Below are 22,590 nucleotides of genomic sequence, written 5' to 3' on the forward strand. Positions count from 1 at the left end.
TCCAGGGAAAGACACATCCCTTGCTCCTCCTTGGGATTGCATTTTTGTGTACCGAGTATAAAATTATCCTTGGCTATGTCTGTGTCAGTTTGAGCTCTTTTTTAATAGCAGAGGAAGTTTCTAAAGGTTCTAGAAGTTTCCAAAGGTTCAGATAGAAGTAACTTTAAAAAAAAAAGGTGAGGTGTCATTTTGTTTGATGAGACTCATTTTAGGGGTCTCTATGCATGAAGAGGAGCCCTGGTGGCACAGTAGTTAAGAGCTTGACTGCTAACTGAAAGGTCAGCAGTTCAAATCCACCAGCTGCTCCTTGGAAACCCTACAGGGCAGTTCCACTCTATCCTGTAGGGTCCTATGAATTGGAACTGACTCAACGGCACCTAACAAACAACAATAACATTCATGAAGAGGTAGCACTCTGCTGACGAAGTCGTTAATAGCTTTCATGAAGATGTTGTCCCTGGAAAGTGCAAACAGTTAACATGCTTAGCTGCTCTCTGAAAAGTTGGAGGTTTGATTCCACCCAGAGGTGCCTTGGAAGAAAGGCCTGGTTATTGGTTTCTGAAAAATCAGCTCCTGAAAACTATGGAGCACAGTTCTACTCTGACACACACGGGGTTGCCATGAGTTGGAATCAGCTTGACGGCACCCGGTATACATGAAGATGACATATCAATATAGGTGAATGGTTGAGTCACTGAAGTCTCAGAGGCAATTACAAGCAAGAATTAAATCAGGTGTCATAAAATCTTTTCATGAGCCAGTGAAATAGCTGAGGTCAGAGAATTTGCTCCAAATCTGCAGGACAGCCACTGCTCAGCTCCAAGTGACTGTTGCCAGGAGGGAATGTTGGTCCCGTTTGCCAGACCTTCTGCTTTTTTTAAGAGAATGTGGAAATTTGGATTTTTAAAATGTGAAATCTTCCATGTTTGAAATGTTAGTGACTAATATGAAAGTTTAAAAAAACATAGAACTCTCCGTTGACCAGCTCTTACCACTCCTCTTCTTTTGTGACATGTTACATGTCACACATCACATTATTTGTGAGCTGGGGTCCAGTCCTAATCTGCATGGGAGGTCATGCATTTTCCTGATGGAAACTGATGTGTTTTATGTAGAAAGCCAACCTTAAGTTGGTTGTTGTTGTTTTTCCATAATTAAATTTTCTGGTCGTAAACTGTGACGTTCCTGTTTGGAAACCTATGATGGGAACTGATACAAAAAGTGCCATATCAACACTTACAGTGAGATCCAGAGGGTAAGTTTTAATTTATAATATTTTTAAATAGTTTTTAAACATTTTATTGTAAAATATATATAACAAAAAGGTTGCCATTTTAGATATTTTTAAGTGTATAATTCAGTGGGATTAACTCCATTCACCATGTTGTGCTACCATCACCACTATCCGTTTCCAAATGTTTTACGTCATCCCATACAGAATGTCAGTATCCCTTCAGCAATAACTCCCATTCACCCTGCCCTCCCATCAGCCACTGGTAACTACTGATAATTTTCTTCGTAATATTTTGCTGTGATTTTATTATAATTTGTGTGCTGAAGAGAACTGATACGTTATCAAGTCCAAATTTCCTCTTTCACAGATGTGGGCACTGGAGATGCGGTAAGGTTAAACGCACCAGCTAGTCAGTGACCAAGCCAGCCTTGAGCCCCACCCTTCTGCTCATTTTCATTGTTGTTGTTAGTTACTGTCGAGTCAATTCTGGCTCCTGACAACCCCACGTGTGCAGACTAGAACTGCTTCATGGGTTTTCAAGGCTGTGACCTTTTGGAAGCAGCTCACCAGATCTGTGTTCAGGGTACCTCTTGGGGGGGTTCGAACCACCAGCCTTTTAGCTAGTAGATGAGCGCTTAAACATTTGCACCACCCAGGGACTAGCATTAATTGAGTTCCTCTTATGTGCTAGGGCAGTTTTCCAGTTTTCCCACAGCCCGTGAGACAGTTACTATTGTTACTCAATTTTACAGAAAAGACAACTGAGGCACAGTGAGTGAAGTACGAGTAAGAGGTGAAGCTAGTGGAGTATTTTTATCTCTGACACTACACCGCTTCATATTTTTCAGGCACTTGTATTCTTCAATTCCCAGGGTGTTTGGGCCATTCTAGGAATGTGCTGTTCTCAGAGCTTGGCATTGCATAAGAATCTGGAGAAAATTCTTTATCTCCTGTTATAGCTCTATTTAGTTATAATACATGAGAGCACCCTGTAACCTGTCCTTGCTCCTTTTTATTGACCGTTGTTCTGAGGCCCTGGTCATTTGTGAATGTCCATGATGCAGAAAGTTAGGATGTTATTCCTTATCAGAGATGATGGATTTACAAATCCACAGTCCTGGGAATGTGGCACAGTTGGTACAAAGCTCAGACTTTAGAGGCAGGTAGATCTGGGTTCAGATCCTGTTTTAGCAGGTGTGTGACCGTGAGAAAGTGACCTGGCATGGCTGAGCCTCCGCTTCTCCTTCTGAAAAATGGAAGCAATAATAACGCTTTCCTGGTAGCACTGTTGTGTTACTGAGACAATCCCAGAGTACCCAGTGCCTGTCACATAGTTAGCACTACCTCAAAGGGAATTACTAGTGCCACTCCTACCTCTGGGAGCCCTGGCGGGGCAGTATTTTAGCACTTGGCTGCTAACAGAAAGGTTGGTTGTTCAAACCCACCAGCTGCTCCACAGGAGAAAGATGTGACTGTCTGCTTCTGTAAAGATTTACAGCCGTGGAAACCCTCTGGGGGCAGTTCTACCCTGTCCTGTAGAGTTGCTATGAGTCAGAATTGACTCAACAGCAGTGGGTTTGGGTTTTTTTTTTTGTTTGTTTGTTTACTTCTTCCCCCATAGTCAAAAGAAAGCTGGAAGTTCTCATGCTGCTCCGCATGTTCTGATAGGCTATCGGGATCCAGGTTTGAACAGGCTCGCTTGGGTTTTCTTTCCATTCATGTCCTCATGGCTGGGGTGGATATCCATCCTCTCTCCAGAATGGGGTTGCAGATGAAAAGGGTTGTCTTGAGTCGTCTATAGCCCATGACAGTGTCATCAACTCCTGTGCGTGGCCTAATCTTCAAAACTCTTTCTCAGAATCTTTTTTGAGAAAAAAAAATTTGGGTCCCCTAGCTGTGGACCCAGGGGCCAGTGGCAATTTTCTTTCTTCTTTTTTTTTAAAGGATTATTACATTCCCTGTGAATGGAATCTTATGGCAGAGAGAACTCTATGAGTTGAAATGTCTCATCCCCTTGGTTGTAAGGAATGGAGTTTGAGTTTTATTAACTTTTATCTACTTTATCTGTCTATCTGTCTGTCTATCTAACTGATATCTTTTATTTATCTAGCTATCATGTAGATATCTTTATTATCTGTCTATCTACCTATCTATTTATGGGGGAGTGGACAGGGTAGCAAGAAGTGATTGCATTTTAAAGAGTCACCATTTGAAATATTCACTGCTATTTCCATTCCTTTTTAATGCATTGCCAAAGTACAGTTCAGGTAATAAGTCTACGCTAAAGGGAAATTTTACTTGTGAGTAATATAACACTGCTAGTAAGCTAATACATACGACAAAAAGATGCATTAGAAACCACTGTTTGTTACTTGGGAGGATTACCTAGAGGAATGATTTGATAAGTTGTTAAAGCAAATGTGAAATTTTTAAAATGTACCCTTTCCAGAAAGCCATAATTCAAAAGTGTTTCTGTGCGTGTGTGTAAAATTACCTCTTCTCTCTTCTTTCCCAGAAAGTCACCTATAAGTTTTTTGTTAAGCCTAAAGGAGAGGAAATTCTTTACCCCAAAGAAAATGTCTTAGTAAAGGTCCTGAATGTCAAGTTGAAACTGGGGAAGCTTTGGTGACAATACAAAACAAAATAACAAATAGTATGGACTTTGCTTATACTTGAATTCTCTATCAGCTTGCTGGTCACCTTTCAAAGCCTGACCTTGATGTCCTTTCTCCATTGGCCTTCACTGATACGCCCAGCTGGATTTGTAGTCCCTTCCGCTGGGCCCTCACGGTTCAGGTGTCTGCACTGCTGCTTGGAACTTCTTTTTCTTTTTCCTGCTCATAAATACAGGAACAGTAAGCACTATTCCTCCTGAGAATGTCACCTCTCTCAAGATTAAGAACGATTAGGTTGAAAGAGTCAAGGAGGCCATTTCTAGTCTTACGTTCCTGAGACTGAAGGTATCAGTGGTGCTAAATGCTCATCTGCCAAAGGCAATTAGTTCTTATTATTTAAAATATAAGTAAGCAGTTGGTTTGAATATGTAGTATGCTTGTAACCTAAAGTCCCTTCTAGATTGGGCAAACAAAATTTGCCTCCAAAATTGTGTCTCCATTCTCCTCTCTTGTCTTTGTTTCCTTAGTTTCAGCATGATAAATGAGGTTATTTTATATTATCACCATTTTCATTCAGCATGGGGAGCCCCTGGGTGGTGCAACGGTTAACATGCCTGGCTGTCAACTGAAAGGCTGGAGACTCAAGTCCACCCAGAGGTGCCTTGGAAGAAAGGCTTAGTGATCGGCTTCCAAAAAATCAGCCCCTTCTGCTTTGACACACATGGGGTTGCCATGTGTTGGAATCAACTTACTGGCAACTGGTTTTGTTTTGTTATTGTTTGTTTCGTCCAGTATGTATTGTGTCTCTTTCATGCATGTGTGTGTATATGTCGGATCTTTCTGGTGGGATTATAAACATTCCATGTGGAGGGTCAGTGTATCTGTTCAATTGCTTTAAAGTCAACAGACATTCCTTGAGTATCAGCTCTATTACCTGGAAATGGGGATGCAGTGAGATGACTAAGATGCCTATGTTTGGGGAATTAAATGTTCAGTTGGTGAATCGGGTAGGTTAATTAAAAAAATGCAACTGTGGGTACAAAGCATACTACTGTCCCTCTAATTCTTAAGCACAGGTAAGAAATAAATGCTAAATAATGCCAAAAAATGCTTGCCAACTGATGGAAGAATGTTCTGATTAGAAAAAGCATTTTCAGTGCTGCCCACAAATCACTCAAACAGTATTCCAGGTATTGTAGGATCCCCAGACAGATGTAGTGAATTCATCGAGAAGATCCTAAATATGGGATCCAACTTTTAAGGAGTAGATGGTGGTCTTGGGATCTACTAAAGGTGTGAAAAACAACAGGGCTGTAAAAAAACAAACCCACTGCTGTCAAGTCGATTCTGACTCACAGCGACTCCATAGGTTTCCAAGGCTGTGAATCTCTATGGGAGCAGACTGCCACATCTTTCTCCCTTGGAGCTGCTGGTGGTTTCGGACCACTGACCTTTGGATTACCAGTCGATTGCTTTAACCACTGTGCCACCAGGGCTCCTTAACAGGGCTGTAACCCTCATAATATGCAAGAGTCCTATATAATAATTTGAGAAAGGAGGAGGGCATCTTCTGGGCAAAACAGGATGGTTGGAGGCTAACAGTGATTCCACACACATTACTGATGAATAGGGGAGGCCAGAGGGACTGCAGGCCAAGGAGGTGAGCGAAATTCCTAAGAGGTATCAAGTTAAAAAATCCAAATCTACCCAGTCTCTTTGTCATTATTAAAGGCCGCTGATGTGCCTAAAAGAGAAGGAAGACAACCTCAGCAGCTTAGAGTAGGGGCGGGTTGGTTTTCCGTGAAGGGCCAGTGCTCTGCTGATTTCATGTGAAGTCTCCTATATGACAAGCTTTGGGATATGGGTTCTCTGGCGGGGAGGGAGGTTGTAGAGTTGTGCCTTAAAACCCCTGGGCCTGCACCTTCTAGAATAGTAGACATAGGCCAGAGAGTTGAGGTTGTCCCGGAGAGAGAGCTCAGGAGAGAGTCTTGTGACAGAATGCCATGGCTTCCCATTGCTCTGCTGGGGAGGGAGACCTGTCCTGGAGATGTGCGCTCTTAAGCAAACCTTGGCTTGGTGTGGCACAGTGGTTAAGAGCTTGGCTGCTAACCAAAAGGTCAGCAGTTCAGATCCACCAACCGCTGCTTGGAAACCCTATGGGGCAGTTCTGCTCTGTCCTACAGGGTCACTACGAGTCGGAATCGACTTAACGGCAATGGGTTTGTTTTTTTTTTTTGGGGGGTGGGTGGGTGTTGGCTCAATGTATAACCCACCGAGTTTTACAGCATTTGTCTTTGTACTTGGTCTCCTGGAGAAAAGCCGGGCTGCATGGCCTATTGAGCGAATCTTCCAGTTATTTGCCCTGACCTGTCTCTGCTTCCCTCCCTGCTAACCCTGGTTGGTTCCTGCAGATGCTGCTCTTCTGTCCAGTAGCAATGAGATGGGGGAGGCTGAAAGACTGGTATTGCCAAGATCCTTGTGGAGGCACGTGGAAATCACCAGTAGGGGGCAGCCCAGCATGCACCTTAGTTTTCTTGTTCCTGCCTGAGGCTCACGGCAGGGAACCAAGGCTCACACTGTCATTTGGGTGGTCTGGAAATGAAGAATTGAGCTGAGAAGCTCCGGGGTCCAGCTTCTCCATAAGCATTTCACTTGGCCTCCTTTTCTACTCTTATCTCTCTTCTCCTCTTTCCTTCTCTTTTTTCTTTTCTTTCTTCCCTCCTTCCTTAATTTTTAAATTTTCTCTCTTTCATTTTTATTTCTCTCATATTTGTTTCTTTTTTTACTTCATAAATTTTGGAAATTCAAAAAGAGTATAACGACATAATAATTTCGTGTACTGATATTCAGAACTGATGCTTTAACGTGTTTGTCTTATTTGTTATACGTATATTCTTTTTTAAACAAAAGAAGTAGTTTAATAGTGTAAGCTTCTTTATTCCAAGACTCATTCCCCTCTTCCCGAGGTGAGCTTCCTTGCAATCCTCTTTTTATACTTAATATGTATACTTGATTGTGAACACTATACCATATTGTTTTCTGTGTAGTTTTAAAAGTTCACGTAAATTGGTGTGTGTGTGTGTGTGTGTGTGTGTGTGTGTGTGTGTGTGTGTGTCTATGCAGTTATACTTACTTTCTCACTTAGCATGGAGGTCTCTTTCTGTTTAAATACATAGATCTGATTCATTCCAACTTAAGTATTTACAACACCTTATTTTTTCTGTCTTTTACAGTATTACAGTGAATATTCTTATATACATGTGTGTATGTGTGAACATTTCTCTTGGATGAATAACTAGAAGTGGAATTGCTGGGCCATAAAGCATGCCCATTTGTAATTTTCCAGAATACTGGCAAGTTGCTCTTCAAAGTGGTTATGCCAATTTAAGCTTTCTCCAACAATGTAAGAAAGAGATTCCCCACATCCTTAGAAATGCTTATATTGTCCGACTGTAAAAACTTTTGCTAACCTGGACAACCATTGTATGTCATTGTTGTTTTAATTTGCATTTCCAGATCTCTCGTGGGGTGAGCAACATTTCATGTTTCTTGGTTGTTGGCTTTTCCCCTTCTACGAATTGCCTGTTATTAACTTTATTGGCTTCCTTTCTAACCCTATGATTCCTCACTTTATGGTAACTAACGAGAGTTTCTTAGAAGGCAGATTTCAGGAACGATTCATAGCTAGCAACAATAGTTTGGGCATCTCTACAGATGGTAACTTATGAAGCTGTGACCCTTCCTAGCAATTATATAGGCCATTAACCAAACCAGTTGCTGTCAAGTTGATTCCAACTCATGATGACCTCGTGTGTCAGAATAGAACTGTACTCCACTGGGTTTCCAATATCTGATTTTTTTGAAATAGATCTCCAGGCTTTTCTTCCGAGGCCCTTCTGGGTAAACTTAACCTCCAGCCTCCCGGTTAGCAGCCTAGTGCATTAACTGTTTGCACTACCCATTAGAGTATGCATTTTTAAGCCTAATTCCTAGCTCCATGATGTCTCTACCCTTGCTTTTCTTTTCTTCCCTCTGTCTTCCATTTTTATTTACGTTAACTCAGTGTACTTTATTGAATACATTTGGAATGCATGTAAATTAAATGCATGATGAAAATTAAAGAAAAATAAAAGACATAAATAACTAAAAGACAAGTTAAAAACAATTGTTTGGGCCACAGACATTAAGTACCTATTGAGTGTCAGGCCTTTGTCCTATGCATGGGGGTGACAAGAATGATCCAGGCACGCCACAAAGAGCTGAAGAACTCTCAGTCAACTTCAGAACAATGACAGCACTATGTTAACTCAGCCGTAATGAGTGGACATGCTCTCCTGGAAGACGTGACTATGACCCCAAAGGATACCTTGCCCACATTATCTTCCCTTTTTGCTGCCAGTTGCATGAGAAAAGCATTAAGATGTAGTGCTCTCTGAAAGCAGTTCTTATTGTGAGATAATTTAGAAGGGTGAGGTCACTGTGGTCTCTACTGAAAATGTTAGTAGAATGACAGTCTTAGAAAAATGCATCTAAAGTGTGATAATTTTGGAACATTTCATGAAAAAACTTAGTATTGAAAATTGTTGTTTTTGAGCATCGGGCTCAGGTCTTAAAATGTTTCCTTCTCTGTGTGTGGTGGAAGGAGAGAAGGGAACAAATCGTTCCTTCACATCTACTGAGTGCCAGGACCCGGGAGAGTTTATGTGGGTCCCTCTTAAACTATTTCTCTTTAGCTTAATTTTGTTTCCTTGGAGCATTTACTTATTTTATTTTTAAAATTGCTTTTCTAAAAAAGGGATGCCCTTCTATCATACATCTTGTCATCATTTTTTTTTAATTGTGCTTTAGCTGAAAGTTTACAGCTCAAGTTAGTTTCTCATACAAAAATTTATACACACATTGTTATGTGACCCTAGTTGCTGTCCCTATAATATGACTGAACATTCTTCCTTTCCACCCTGCATTTTCTGTGTCCATTCAACCAGCTCCTGTCCCTTTCTGCCTTCTCATCTCCCCTCTGGACAGTAGCTGCCCATTTAGTCTCGTGTATCTACTTGAACGAAGAAGCACACTTTTCACGAGTATCATTTTATGTCTTATAGTCCAGTCTGTTCTTTATCTGAAGAGTTGGCTTCAGGAATGGTTTTAGTTCTGGATTAACAGAGAGTCCAGAGGCCATGTATTCTGGGGTTCCTCCAGTCTCAGACCATTAAGTCTGGTCTTTTTATTAGAATTTGAGTCCTGCAACCTGCTTTTCTCCTGCTCTGTCAGGGACTCTCTGTTATTTTCCCTGTCAGGGCGGTCATTGGTGGTAGCCAGGACCATCTAGTTCTTCTGGTCTCAGGCTGATGGAGTCTCTGGTTTATGAGGACCTTTTTGTCTCTTGGGCTAATATTTTCCTTGTGTCTTTGGTCTTCTTCATTCTTCTTTGCTCCATGTGGGTTGGGATCAATTGATGCATCTTAGATGGCCACTTGCAAGTTTTTAAGACCCCAGATGCCACTCACCCAACTGGGATGCAGAACATTTTGTTAATAAACTTTGTTATGCCATTTGACCTAGATGTCCCCTGAAACCATGGTCCCCAGACCCCTGCACCTGCTACACTGTCCCTTGAAGTGTTTGGTTGTGTTCAGGAAACTTCTTAGCTTTTGGTTTAGTCCAGTGGTGCTGACTTCCCCTGTATTGTGTGTTGTCCTTCCCTTCACCTAAGATAATTCTTGTTGACTATCCAGTTAGTGAATTCCCCTCTCCCTTCCTCTTCACCCTCATAACTATCAAAGAATGTTTTCTTCAGTGTTTAAACCTTTTCTTGAGTTCTTATAATAGTGGTCTCATACAATATTTGTCCTTTCGTGGTTGACTAATTTCCCTCAGCATAATGCCTTCCAGATTCATAAATGTTATGAGATGTTTCACGGATTCATCATTGCTCTTTATCATTGCGTAGTATTCCATTGTGTGAATATACCATAATTTGTTTATCCATTCATCTGTTAATGGGCACCTAGGTTGTTTCCATGTTTTTGCTGTTGTGAACAGTACTGCAGTGAACATGGGTGTGCATATATCTATTTGTGTGACAGCTGTTATTTCTCTAGGATATTTTCCAAGGAGTGGTATTGCTGGATGGTATGGTACTTCTATTTCTAGCTTTTTAAGGAAGCGTCAAATCAATTTCTAAAGTGGTTGTACCATTTTACATTCCCACCGGCAGTGTATAAGTGTCCCTGTCTCTCCACAACCTCTCCAACATTTATTATTTTGTGTTTTTTGGATTAATGCTAGCCTTGTTGGGGTGAGATAGTATCTCATTGTAGTTTTGATTTGCAATTCTCTAATGGCTAATGATCGTGAGCATTTCCTTGTGTCTGTTAGCCGCCTGAATGTCTTCTTTGGTGAAGTGCCTGTTCATATCCTTTGCCCATTTTTTGAGTTATTTGTCTTTTTGTTGTTGAAGTTTTGCAGTATCTTGTAGATTTTAGAGATTAGACACTGATAGGATTTGTTGTAGCCAAAATTTTTTTCCCAGTCTGTAGGTTCTCGTCTTACTCTTTTGGTGAAGCCTTTTGATGAGCATAAGTGTTTGATTTTTAGAAGCTCCCATTTATCTGGTATCTCTTCTGGTGGTCGTGTGTTGCTACTTATGGTTCGTATTGTGTTTATGACATGTATTGGGGCTTCTAGCATTGTCCCTATTTTTTCTTCCATGATCTTTATCGTTTTTGATTTTATATTTGGGTCTTTAATCCATTTTGTGTTAGTTTTTGTGCGTGGTGTGAGGTATGGGTCTTGTTTCAGTTTTTTACGGATGGGTATCCAGTTATGCCAACACCATTTGTTAAAGAGACTGTCTTTTTCCCAATTAATGTACTTTGGGCCTTTGTCAGAGATCAGCTGCTCGTAGGTGGTTGAATTTATGTCTGGATTCTCAATTCTGTTCCATTGGTCTATGTATCTGTTGTTGTACCAGTACCAGGCTGTTTTGACTACTCATCATTTTTTTTTTTTAAACTTGGTTGAAGGGACCTATAGATGCTATATTTTCTCCCCAGTTGATTAATATTTACTTCATTTTCAGCTCATGTTGGTAACAGCAGGATTACGTATTTGTTTTTAATGTCTTAATTTTTAGAATATGTCAAAAATACAATAATATATATCATATATTATATATATTATGTAATAATATGCAAAAAATCTTAGTACTCAGGCCTTATGTATCTTATTTCAGAGGGTTTTTTTATGCGCTATTATGGTCAGGTGAGGATCACTGGTTAGTTGAAATATACACATAGTTGTGGGTTTTCATGGGATCATTGTGGATTCTGGATTAAAATTTGTGACTCATAAATATGTTATATCTAATATCTTAATTTCTTTCAAAAAGAGGAAAATTAATTCTGGCACAACTTTCTGTAGTACCTTTGTAAACTCTAAGTGTTGTCTGGCCATCCATCCATCCATCCATCCGTCCATCCATCCTTCATCCTTTGAGTACCTGCCTTGTGCAAGGCACTGTGCTGGGTGCCAGGGTGCATATTTGGAATTATAAAACAGTGTCTAACTATCTTCAAAGAGTTTGTGATCTAAGAAAATTGAATAGGCAGACAGTCAAATAACTGTAGTACATATTAGAGTTCAGGAAATTCCATAATATAATGATAGTTAAAAAAAAATTATTTTTTTTATTTTGAGGATCAGGCTCAGGTCTTAAAATGTTTCCTTCTCTGTGTGTGGTAGAAGGAAAGAAGGGAACAAATCCTTCCAGGCAAAAATACAACATTTCAACGCTTTCTACACATATGATTCAGTGATATTGATTCCATTCTTCAAGTTGTACTGCCATTCTCACTGTCTTTTTCCAAGTTATTCCACCACTATTATCTGAAACTCACTGCCCCTTAAGCCTCCCATCCAACCTTTCAAGTTGCTATTGTCAATTTGATCACACATAGATAATTCTTTAAAAGAGCACAATGCTCAAAGCAGATGTACTTTACTAATTAAAATAACCATGATGATGGTTTCAATAGTTTTGTGTTTGCACTTCTAGAGACTTTATTGGTTGCAAGTAACATAAACCCAGATCAAACTCTCTTAGGTTAGTGGCATCTAGCCTCAGAACTACCTGGATCCAAGGGCTCAAGTGGCATTTTCAGGTTCTGTCTCTCTGCATTTCATAGCTCTCTTTCCTTTTGACTTCATCCGTGGACAGCCCCAGGCCTGTGCTATCCTTCAGCTATGATCCCAGAGAAAGAGAGAGCCCTCTTTCTACCAGCATCCATCTCTTTAATCATAGGGAAGATTCTTATTGGTATAGCTCAGGTCACATGCCCATCTCAATACCAATCATCATGGCCAAACGAGTGGAGTACTCTGTCCAGCCAGAGGCACCAGTCCACTCCTATATTTGAAGAATTGGGGAGGGGTCGGGAAGAGGTGGACGCCAACAGACAGTGCACTACAGGACTGTGGGGTTTGTGAAATGTGGTTCCTCAAAGGAGTACTTGGCATTATTACTTGACAAAATCATAGAAGGGGATAATGGGCCAAGAAAAGAGAGAAGAGAGAGGGAAGGAAGGAAGAAAGGAAATCCACTTCAGTGCCCTAGGAGGTCAAAGGAGGAAGTGATTGTTTATCTTGGAATGTGAGGAAAGATGTGATTTTTCTTGTGTAGTGAAGACGTCAGGATTCCTGTGTCCGTCACAGTAAGAGTGAGACACCTTTTGAGAGGTAGTAAATGCATTTTCAAGTTATTTTCACCTCTGTACACAGGTGATACCTCGAAAGGGGAGGCAAACTGAAATGGTTAGTTGAAAGAGCAGTGAAAGATTAGGACAAAATGAAACCCGGTGAATCTGGCTCCCTGGTCAATCATGGTTTCTTCTCAGCCACACTCAATTTTACTCCCCTTGATGTATTAAAACAGCAAAAACTGGTGGGGACAGGGTGGGTGTGGAGCGATCGCCTTGGGCGCTGTGGTGAAGTTGGATGGAAGTTACCCATTCTGCCATATTATTACCTACTTTCTTAGTCACTGGTTTTCACTTTCTGATTTTTTTTTTTTTTTTTTTTGCAGTTACATTGCAAATCAGAAAAGGTTAGAAGTCATCAACGAAGATGATGTTGAAGCTTATGTGGGACTGAAAAATCTGTGAGTAATCAGGACTTGTATACTTTTTCTCAGAGATTTTTCTTATGCTGTTATGATCAGGTGGACATCACTGGTTAGTTCTAATATGCACGCAACTATGTGTTTTCACAGGACCATTGTGGATTCCGGATTAAAATTTGTGGCTCATAAAGCATTTCTGAAAAATAGCAACCTGCAGCACATGTGAGTAAAAGTTGATTCTTTTGCTTCCCAGGACCCAGTTTATTCAACATTTTTCTTTCCTCTGTTTATTTTCCTTCTTTTTCAAGTCTAAATCCCCCTTTTTAAAAGTTAGTGTAGCTGTGCTAATAGCTAAGAAACATTAGCTTTGATTTTGTTAGATTTCTGAATAGCTTCAGAGGGGTACTTAGAACAGCCTGTTTATTCTCTTTCATGAATTTCTGGGCCACTTCCATCTTGGACAAAGCAAAAGGCCAATGGCAAGGAGTCTGATGTGAAAACTATGTCCTGGTACAGCGTCCTTGATTCTTTCTCTTAGAATCATGACATGTTCCCTGGAAGACATCAAACTAATGGAACTGAAAGAAACTGAGTTGGCCTTGGCCTTTATGGGAAACTAAAAATACTAAATGCTTCCCCCTCACAATAGACCCTCTCTGAACCCTAATTTTCCCAAAGCTATCTATCATGGATTGATAAAAGTGGAGAAAAATCAATTACAGGGCACACTAAAGATACAGACAATTGTTAATAATATGAAATGCTTTCCCCAAGTCATGTTGACATGCTGTTGACTAAAAAAGCCAAATCAAACCCATTGCCACTGAGTTGATTCCCACTCATAGTGACCCTATAGGACAGAGTAGAACTGCCCCATACGGTTTCCAAAGAGCGCCTGGTGGATTCAAACTGCCGACCTTTTGGTTAGCAGCCAAACTCTTAACAACTACACCACCATCGTTTCCACTGTCAACTAAAGTCAAGTGGAAATACGGAAAATGGATGTTTTTACGTTGTTTGCTGCTAAATCCTGTTAGATGATGCCACTTAGCCAATAAGGTGTAGCCTTCCTGAGAGATTTCTTTGCTAAACAGAGGATCACTTGAGTGAGGGACATTTATGCACCTCTAAGGTAGCACAGTGGTTTAGAGCTCTGCTGCTAACCAAAAAGTTGGCAGTTCGAATCCACCAGGCGCTTCTTGGAAACCTTATGGTACAGTTCTACTCTGTCCTGTAGGATCACTACGAGTTGGAATCGACTGGATGGCAATGAGTTTTTGTTTGGTTTTTGGTTAAGGTCAGATTGGTGTCTCTCTTCCCCCAAATTTTTAGTGTAATTTTCTACAAGAGGATTCTTGTTGTTAGTTGCTGTCGATTCCATCTCATGGCGACCCCGTGTGTGCAGAGTAGAACTGCCCCATAGGGTTTTCAAGGCTGTGACCTTTTGGAAACATATTGCCAGGCCTGTCTTCTGAGGCACCTGAGTGGTCCTGAACCACCAACCTTTTAGTCTAGTAGTTGAGGGCTTAACTGTTTGTGCCACCCAGACATCTGCATTCACTGGCATTTTTGCCAATTCCCTTTGCAGAGACACCTTCCATGTCTCATAGTCTACAGTTTGCATACCAGTTTCACACCTGCATTATCACACTTGATTTTTTTTCACAATTGGTAGGGGAGATATTTTTTATTCCCATTTTATAGACATAGAAATAGATTGCAAAGTCCTTAAGACTTGCTCAGGTTTACATATAGCAAATGGCAGAATTACGGTTGCAGAGCTCACTCCTCGGCCATGTTCTTAGAATAAAAGTATAGGAAATGAAATTTGTGCTGTACAGTTAGACAATCAGCCCATATAATTAGACAATCAGCATTTGTCCTCTTTCTTTTCTTGGGGACAGCAGTACCCCAACTGACTTCCATCTCCTATAGCAGACCCCCTGGATACTATATGGAGATTTGTTGTTATTACAGAAAACCTTCATTTCATAAAGCCAATATCATGACTTCATATTTTGCAAGTGGCATTAAAGTTGAAATCTCTTTAAAAATAAAGGCTGAGGAATTAAGATATAAAACATTCGGTACGAATGTGATACAAGTCCAAGGAACTTTATTAACAGATTTCATTTGAATGCTTTTGGCATCGTCTCTATAATTGGTTTGCCTGCACAAATCTGATGTCTGCGTAGGCTTTGATAGCATAAACAATTGAGAAGTTGGACAGAAGAAAAAGGCAAAATGCTCTAATGCAATCACTTCAATGTAATTAATGACCTCAGTGGTTAAGTTCTGGTATTTTCATTACAGCTGACCTTAGACCTAAATTACTCAACAACCACATTTTGCTGGCTGTTTAACCACACCATTTTTCTAATGTGATTTGTACAGTGGCCTGTGGCTAATTGTAGTTTTATTAAGAGACTTATTAATTATTTTACTATACTTCTTATATTTTTTTCATTTTCCTTGTTGCATGATATTTATATGAATACCAAAACATATTGTTTTATGGCAATCTATGGTAGAATAATTTTAATGGCATTTTGTGGCTGGTGGTGCAGTGGTTAAGTGCCTGGCTGCTAACTGAAAGGTCGATGGTTCGAACCACGAGCCCCTCCACAGGAGGAAGATGTGTCAGTCTTCCATAAAGATTTACAACCTTGGAAACCCTATTGGGCAGTTCTACTCCATCCTATAAGGTCGCTATGAGTCATAACCGACTTGATGGCAACGGGTTTTATGGCTATACACAACTTACATATAGCCAAATCTCTGCCCCTGTGTCCCAAAGACTTATTTCAAAATAGGAAACAAAAGAGATAGACATGTTCTATATAAACCAAAAAAAAAAAAAAAAAACCAAACCCATTGCTGTCAAGTCAATTCTGACTCATAGTGACCCTATAGGACAGAGTAGAACTGCTCCATAGAGTTTCCAAGGAGCGCCTGGTGGATTCAAACGGCTGACCTTTTGGTTAGCAGACAAACTCTTAACCACTATGCCACCAGGGTTTCCATGTTCTATATAGTTTCCTTCATGGGGTTGCCATAAGTTGGAATTGACGTGACGGCAATTGGTTTGGTTTTTTTGGTATGATAAATATCAATAAACTTTGTGCAGTTTGATCAATAATTGGCTTTTTGCCTTTTAAGGAGACTATACAGAATATTCTGTGTATATATATATATATATATATATATATAAACTATATATATGTTCTATATAGTTCTATAAGGAAACAATACAGAACATTCTGTGTATATATATTTATATAAATTCTCTCTCTCTCTGTATATATATATGTTCTATATAGTTTCCTTAAAAGGCAAAAAGCCAATTATTGATCAAACTGCACAAAGTTTAGTGATATTTATCATACCAAAAAACCAAACCAGTTGCTGTCACGTCGATTCCAACTCATGGCGACCCCATGTATGTCAGAATGGAACGGTGCTCCATAGGGTTTTCAGTGGCTGATTTTTCAGAAGTAGATTGCCAGGCCTTTCTTCATTGGCACCTGTGGGTGGACTTGAACCAGATATTTATTATAGGCATTGTTAAATAGTAAGATGAAATGAAATTAGCAAATATTCAGACAACTATGAAGAAGTAGTAAAATGTCACTAAGCATTACATGATGGAAAAGGCTCCTAATTGCCAAAATGTGAAATAAAATTAAGTAGTTTGCTTTGAAGATGGCAGAGAGGGAGAAGGGAATCAAGTCATGTGTCTGTCTTTCCCGATCTTAGTCTCAGCCTCCGATTATAAGTGAGGACTTCAGGGAATGGCTTGTTTGTCCCTGATTTCCCACATGTAAATTGCACTCTTATCTCCAATATCAACAAAGTGGGGTGCAAGGAGCTGATAAAGAAATGTGTTTGGAAGTTGTTTCTGTCTACCTTTGGGGTATTCTGATCATCTCTCTGAGTTTCCCCAACAATATAAGGGTGTGCACAAGAACATTCTACTTCATATCAGGTTTTAGGGAAATACAGATGAAACTCTCTCTCTCACCACCCTATCCCCTACCAGTACCAGTTTCCTTTGAGTCCGTTCCCTCTCATGGCGACCCCATGTGTGTCAGAGTAGAACTGTGTTTGATAGGGTTTTCAGTAGCTGATTTTCCAGAAGTAGATGGCCACACCTTTCTTCTGAGGTGCTTCTGTGTAGACTCAAACTTCCAACCTTTTGGTTAGCAGCTGAGCACGTTAACTGTTTGCACTACCCAGGGATTCCACTCTTCCCCCTACTCTGTACATGATTTAGCATTTCATGGTGGGTCTCCAGAGCCCTTATGACTGGTCGCCAAATTTGTTTCTTGGTGCCTAGCCCCTAAGAACCCAGTGACTGTGAGAAAAGGCAGTACTTGCATTTTCCAGGGACTTTGCAGAGGTGCTAATTAGCTCCTTAGCAAGGTTCTATAATCAAACAGTAAGAGGATTGTTGATTTTTTTCTTTCCTTTCTCCTTCTTGGATGTTGGCCTCAATAATAAGTATGGTTCATAAAACTCATCTTGTTCTTTGGCCCGTAACCCCGCTCTGCGCTGGCTGCTGGCAGTTTGACAGAGGCAGCTGCACCCAGGACCGGCAGCAAGTGAGCTGATGGGGGAACCTTTAAAATAAGTTTCTTCTTTCTTTGCCTCCCCTCCCCTTCTTCTTGGGGAGAGAGAGCAGGCTTTTTTCAGAAAGATAGGAAGTTCTGATGAAAATGAAAACATCTGGGCTCCAAAGACTGTGACACTGACTTCTCAATTTATTATACCCCAGTGCAACCCATTCTTCATTCATGTTCCAAAAGAATAGATGTATGTGGGCACATTTTACAACTTCCCAGTGGATTATTTTTTTCATGTGGGTGAGCACTTAACACTCAATGTGAACAGAAAAAATGAAAGTATAGAAGGAAGGATGGTACTCTTGTGTAGGTAGGGGTTTGGAGGGGTGGAAAGAAATCTCAATGTAGAGTTAAGTTGGGAGTGGACATACACATTCTTGAATTACAACATGCTAAAGCTGGCATTTTCTTTCTTTATCAACTGACCAGCCTTAGCTTATGCATTTGTTGTTAGCGGTCATCAAGTCAGCTCCAACTCAAGGCAACCCCACGTACAACAATGAAATGTTGCTTGGTCTTGCGCCATCTTCACAATCGATGATATGCTCAAGTTAATCATTGAGGCCACTGTGTATTTTGAGTGCCTTCCAACCTAGGGGGCTCATCTTCCAGCACTGTATTGGACAGTATTCTGTTGTGATCCATAGGGCTTTCATTGGCTAATTTTCAGAATTGGATTGCCAGGCTTTTCTTCCTAGTCTGTCTTAGTCTGTAATCTTTGCTGAAACCTGTCCACCATGGATGACCCTGCTGTTATTAGAAATACTGGTGGCATAGCTTCCAGCATCATAGCGACACACAAGCCAACACAGCGCAACAAACGGACAGATGGGCGGTGGGCTCATGTATTAACTCTTAGGTTTTAAACCCTCTCTAAAGAAGACTGATTAAACATATCAGCATACTTTAACTGATGGTTTCATTGGGCTTATACAGCAGATTAGCCTGAGGTAGTTGGCCAGAATTATTGTCACCCTCAAATCTCTCGCTATTATCCGACTCTCAGCTCAGCGTTCCTTTCCCTGAGCAGGAAACAGATACTGAAACACTCACTGGCTTTCCCTTGTTTGTTGGGGTCCTGGCTGTTTTAATAAAAGTTGGTGTTTGTTTTACATCCATGTTACTGATTATTAAACCCATGCCTATAGGCTGAAATGTTGAACACTTTTTAAATAAATTCAAAGAGTAAACAAAGTCACAGAGTGAGTCAGTTGCCAGGATTATGGTGTTGAATTTCCCAACCCTAGGTCCCTGTGTGGTGCAAACAGTTAATGTGCTTGGCTGCTAAGTGAAAGGTTGGCGGTTTGAGTCTACCCCAGGCTGCCTTGGAAGAAAGACCTGGTAATCTACTTTTGAAAAACAAGCTATTGAATACCCTGTGGGGCACAGATGTTTTCTAACACACACGGGGTCACCATGAGTCAGAGTCTACTTGATTGCAACTGATTTTAGGCCCTGTGGCACTGATCATTGGAAATTCCATTGGAAATTCCCATCCATTGAGTGAAACTGCAAATTTGGAACATGTCAGTAAATTTTTTTTTTTCTTTTTAATCACAAATATACCATCTTTTCATTGTCTGGTTGGTTCGAATCTTAAGATGGTATGTTGCTAGAATAGTTCATTATGAAAACGGACATATTCTTGGTTATCTGATTTTTTTTTTTTTCTCTCGTCATGGACTTATCCAGTTGTCTAGAATTCATCTGTAAATAATCTCAGCAGAATCTGTCAATCAATAGGTGTGTTCTTTCCTATACGAACATGTTAAATTCAGTCAGAATTCAGAGAATTTTATGTGCTACCTGGCTTCAAAAATATACACAGTGCTCTTTGATTGTAAAGAATCTTTTTTCTGTATTGAGTTTAGAGTCTTTTACATATCTTCCTATTAACTATTTCGAAGTTCAGAGATCTCAGTGAGGTATATAACTTGGTCCTGAATCAACATATGGAAAATATACTTTTGGGTAAAAGAGAGATTAAAAATAGACAACATATAAAATGTGCCGCTCCACCACCCTGCATGTATCTGAATTCTAGGCGTGGCTAGAGAAAAAATTAAGCTCTCACTCTAGGTGAAAGAGAATCTGGGATCTAAGAAAGGTGTTTAAAATTATCAAACTAGATTATGTTTTTAAAAATACTCTATTTGAATAGTTTAATCCTGAAATGTAACATTTTAAACCCACATTTTAATGTTTTTTTAAATTTCTTAACAGCAATTTCACCCGAAATAAACTGACGCGTTTGTCTAGGAAACATTTTCGTCACCTTGACTTGTCTGAGCTGTAAGTAATGATTTTGTATGGCATTTGGGGGAAATTTTCAAAGGAAAGGGTAGCTATTTATTTCTTTTTGAAATGAGTGGTGTTGCTAACCTATTTTTAATATAAAAATTCTTGAAAAAAATACTTTCAAGTTTTGACCTCTTTTTGTAGAAATTATTTGATAATTTGCTTTATTCCTTCATGAAAACATGATTCAGTAATAAAAAAAATAGAAATCTCAATATTAGTGATTCATTTGTGACGAGTTTAAATGTTTTTAGATAAATGATTTGTTTTCTAGTGGAAGGGAAAAGAGAAAAAGATGGGGAGGGGGAGCTTTGTGTTAAAATGGCTCCACATCTCATGCTGTCTGTTTGGTTCCTGTTATGTCTAGGCCCTAAAGCAAACCCATTCAAGGAGGAAATAACAATGGGCAGAACTCTCCCAGGTTTTGTCTGCCAACCAAAGTGCCAGCTTGTACATCGTGAACATTAGCTAGATGGATAACTGCCATCCAGCCAATTCTGACTCATGGGTACTTTATGTACAACAGAACAAGACGTTGCCTAGTCCTGGTCATCCTCAGTGTGCCAATCCTTCTCACCGAGGGTTTCATACACCCTCACTGGCCCTTTACCTCACCAAACATAACGTCTTCCTCCATATCTCTTCTGACATGTCCGAAGCAAGAGCTTTGGACAGTGTTCTGTTGTGATCCATAAGGTTTTCAATGACTAATTTTCAAAAGTAGATTGCCAGACCTTTCTTCCTAGACTGCCTTAGTCTTGAAGCTCTGCTGAAACCTGTCCACTATGGTGACCCTGCTGGTATTTGAAATTCTGATGAAATAGCTTCCAGGGTCATAGCATCATGCAAGCCACCACAGTATGATGAACTGACAGACGAGTGGTAGATAGTGAACATTGAAGGAGAGGTATTCCTTTTCCCTCCCCATTTGTCTTTGTGAGATTTTCTTCTAATCTGCCACTCTGTTCAATATTTATCCTTGTATCCTAATTTTCTCTGCTGTAAAATGATAGGACAAATACTGAAATGTGTTGATGACTCACAGCCAGCATTTTCTAGTGTGCTCAATGCTTTGTGTCGTCACCATGAAGCAAGTGTGATCTGTCACCATTCCCAAAGGAGCTCAAAGCAGAGGGTCTGTGATGGTGGAGGTGGGCTCAGGCAGACTTGGTCTTTGAATCTTAGGTGATGGCTTTTGCTTAAACTGAATGTCACCTGAATTGACATGGAGTCTTTTTATGAAAGGTCATCCTTGTTCATAAACAATTGTCCAGATTCGAAGGTGACATTAGTGGAGAGATGATGATCAGTTAATAGGTAGCAATGGGGGTAACGTGGTGAAAGTCTTAGCAACTGGCAGTTATTTGGAATAAACTGAATTCAGGACTTTAAAGCATTAGTGTTTCTGACACAGGAATTTAAAAAAAAAGTTGCTGTCGAGTTCATCGTGAACTGTGGCAACACCATATGTGACAGAGTGGAACTGTGCTCCATAGGGTTTTCAATGGCTGATTTTTCAGAAATAGATCGCCAGGCCTTTCTTCTGAGGTGCCTCTGGGGTACTTGAACCCCCAACCTTTGAGTTAGCAGCCAAGGGCATCAACAGTTTGCACCACCCAAGATCTCTGAAGCTGTCACTAGTGAAGTGGTACATGGGTTTCCAGTACTACACTTCTAGTTGAAAGATACCTTCTTTTCTTAATCCCTTCTCTTGAATAATCTATTTAAACAACAAAAAAAAACCAAACCCATTGCCGTTGAGTGGATTCCAACTCATAGCGACCCTATAGGACAGAGTAGAACTGCCCCATAGGGTTTCCAAGGAGTGGCTGGTGGATTCGAACTACCAGCCTTCCGGTTAACAGCTGAGTTCTTAACCACTGTGCCACCAGGGTTCCTTAGATCTGAATCAACTATACCTTATTTTTAAAAAAAGACTCTTTAGTTTCTTACACGCTGAGAAAGCAAGGAAACATCTTGAATTAGTAGGGTTAAACTGGTTGCAGGTCTCTTCTGCAGTATATATTCTATATCTAGTAGCACCAAATCCTGTTTTGGTGTTGGAGAGAGGCTTGGAAGTGATCAAACTGATACAAATTGAACTGGTCTGCCATGATCACATTTTCCCCAAAGAAACTCTCAGAAAAGTCTCCAGGGATCCCTGCGATTCTTAGAACCCGACCAGAAAACCACAGGAGTAAATGATGCTGCGAAGCCCAGGTCCGGTCCTCACGGAAATCTTAAGTATTGTGGTTAGTGCCAGACAGAGCCTATGTAACGATTTTAAATGGCCTCATTTAAAGGCTCATTACCATAAATGGAGTTCATTTTAAATAGGCCACTGAGTATTATAAATAAGCATTTAAAGACTTTTTTTCCTTGTGGTTTGTATTTACCCCTTGACTACTTCCTCTTTCACCAATCTCAGGGTGTCCAGGCAGCTCTGCTGAGGTCTGAGCAGCGGCTTTCTCTTTGCAGTTCCTTCCAGGATGGGTTAAGCAGCTCAGAGAAGAGCTCAGTTGCCCTTGCTCTTAGAAACCCTGAGCTTGATGTGTGTGAAAGAAGTCTAACAGTTCCCTCCCAGGTTCCCTCTCCAGCGTTCACGCCAACTTTCTTCCGTCAGTGAAACTGAACTATGGTTGCCTAATGTGGAAAGATGGCAGTGCCAACCTTTGGCACCCGTGCTTTATTATTAGATTGTAT

The 22,590-nt window shown here is 40.3% G+C and overlaps 1 protein-coding gene across 5 annotated transcripts in view; it reads left to right on the forward strand.

Moving 5' to 3' along the window:
* NTRK2 (neurotrophic receptor tyrosine kinase 2) overlaps positions 1 to 22,590 on the forward strand; it is a 437,432-nt gene that overhangs the window by 23,773 nt on the left and 391,069 nt on the right. For all 5 annotated transcript variants that reach the window (XM_012556958.2, XM_004381313.3, XM_012556956.2 and 2 more), the window contains 3 exons: positions 12,932 to 13,006; positions 13,118 to 13,189; positions 19,813 to 19,881. In XM_012556958.2, coding sequence (XP_012412412.1) covers positions 12,932 to 13,006; positions 13,118 to 13,189; positions 19,813 to 19,881 — 216 coding nt within the window. The remainder of the gene's footprint in view (positions 1 to 12,931; positions 13,007 to 13,117; positions 13,190 to 19,812; positions 19,882 to 22,590) is intronic.

This window comes from Trichechus manatus, unplaced genomic scaffold, assembly GCF_000243295.1.
Source record: "Trichechus manatus latirostris isolate Lorelei unplaced genomic scaffold, TriManLat1.0 scaffold00082, whole genome shotgun sequence".
Classification (NCBI taxonomy): Eukaryota; Metazoa; Chordata; class Mammalia; order Sirenia; family Trichechidae; genus Trichechus; species Trichechus manatus.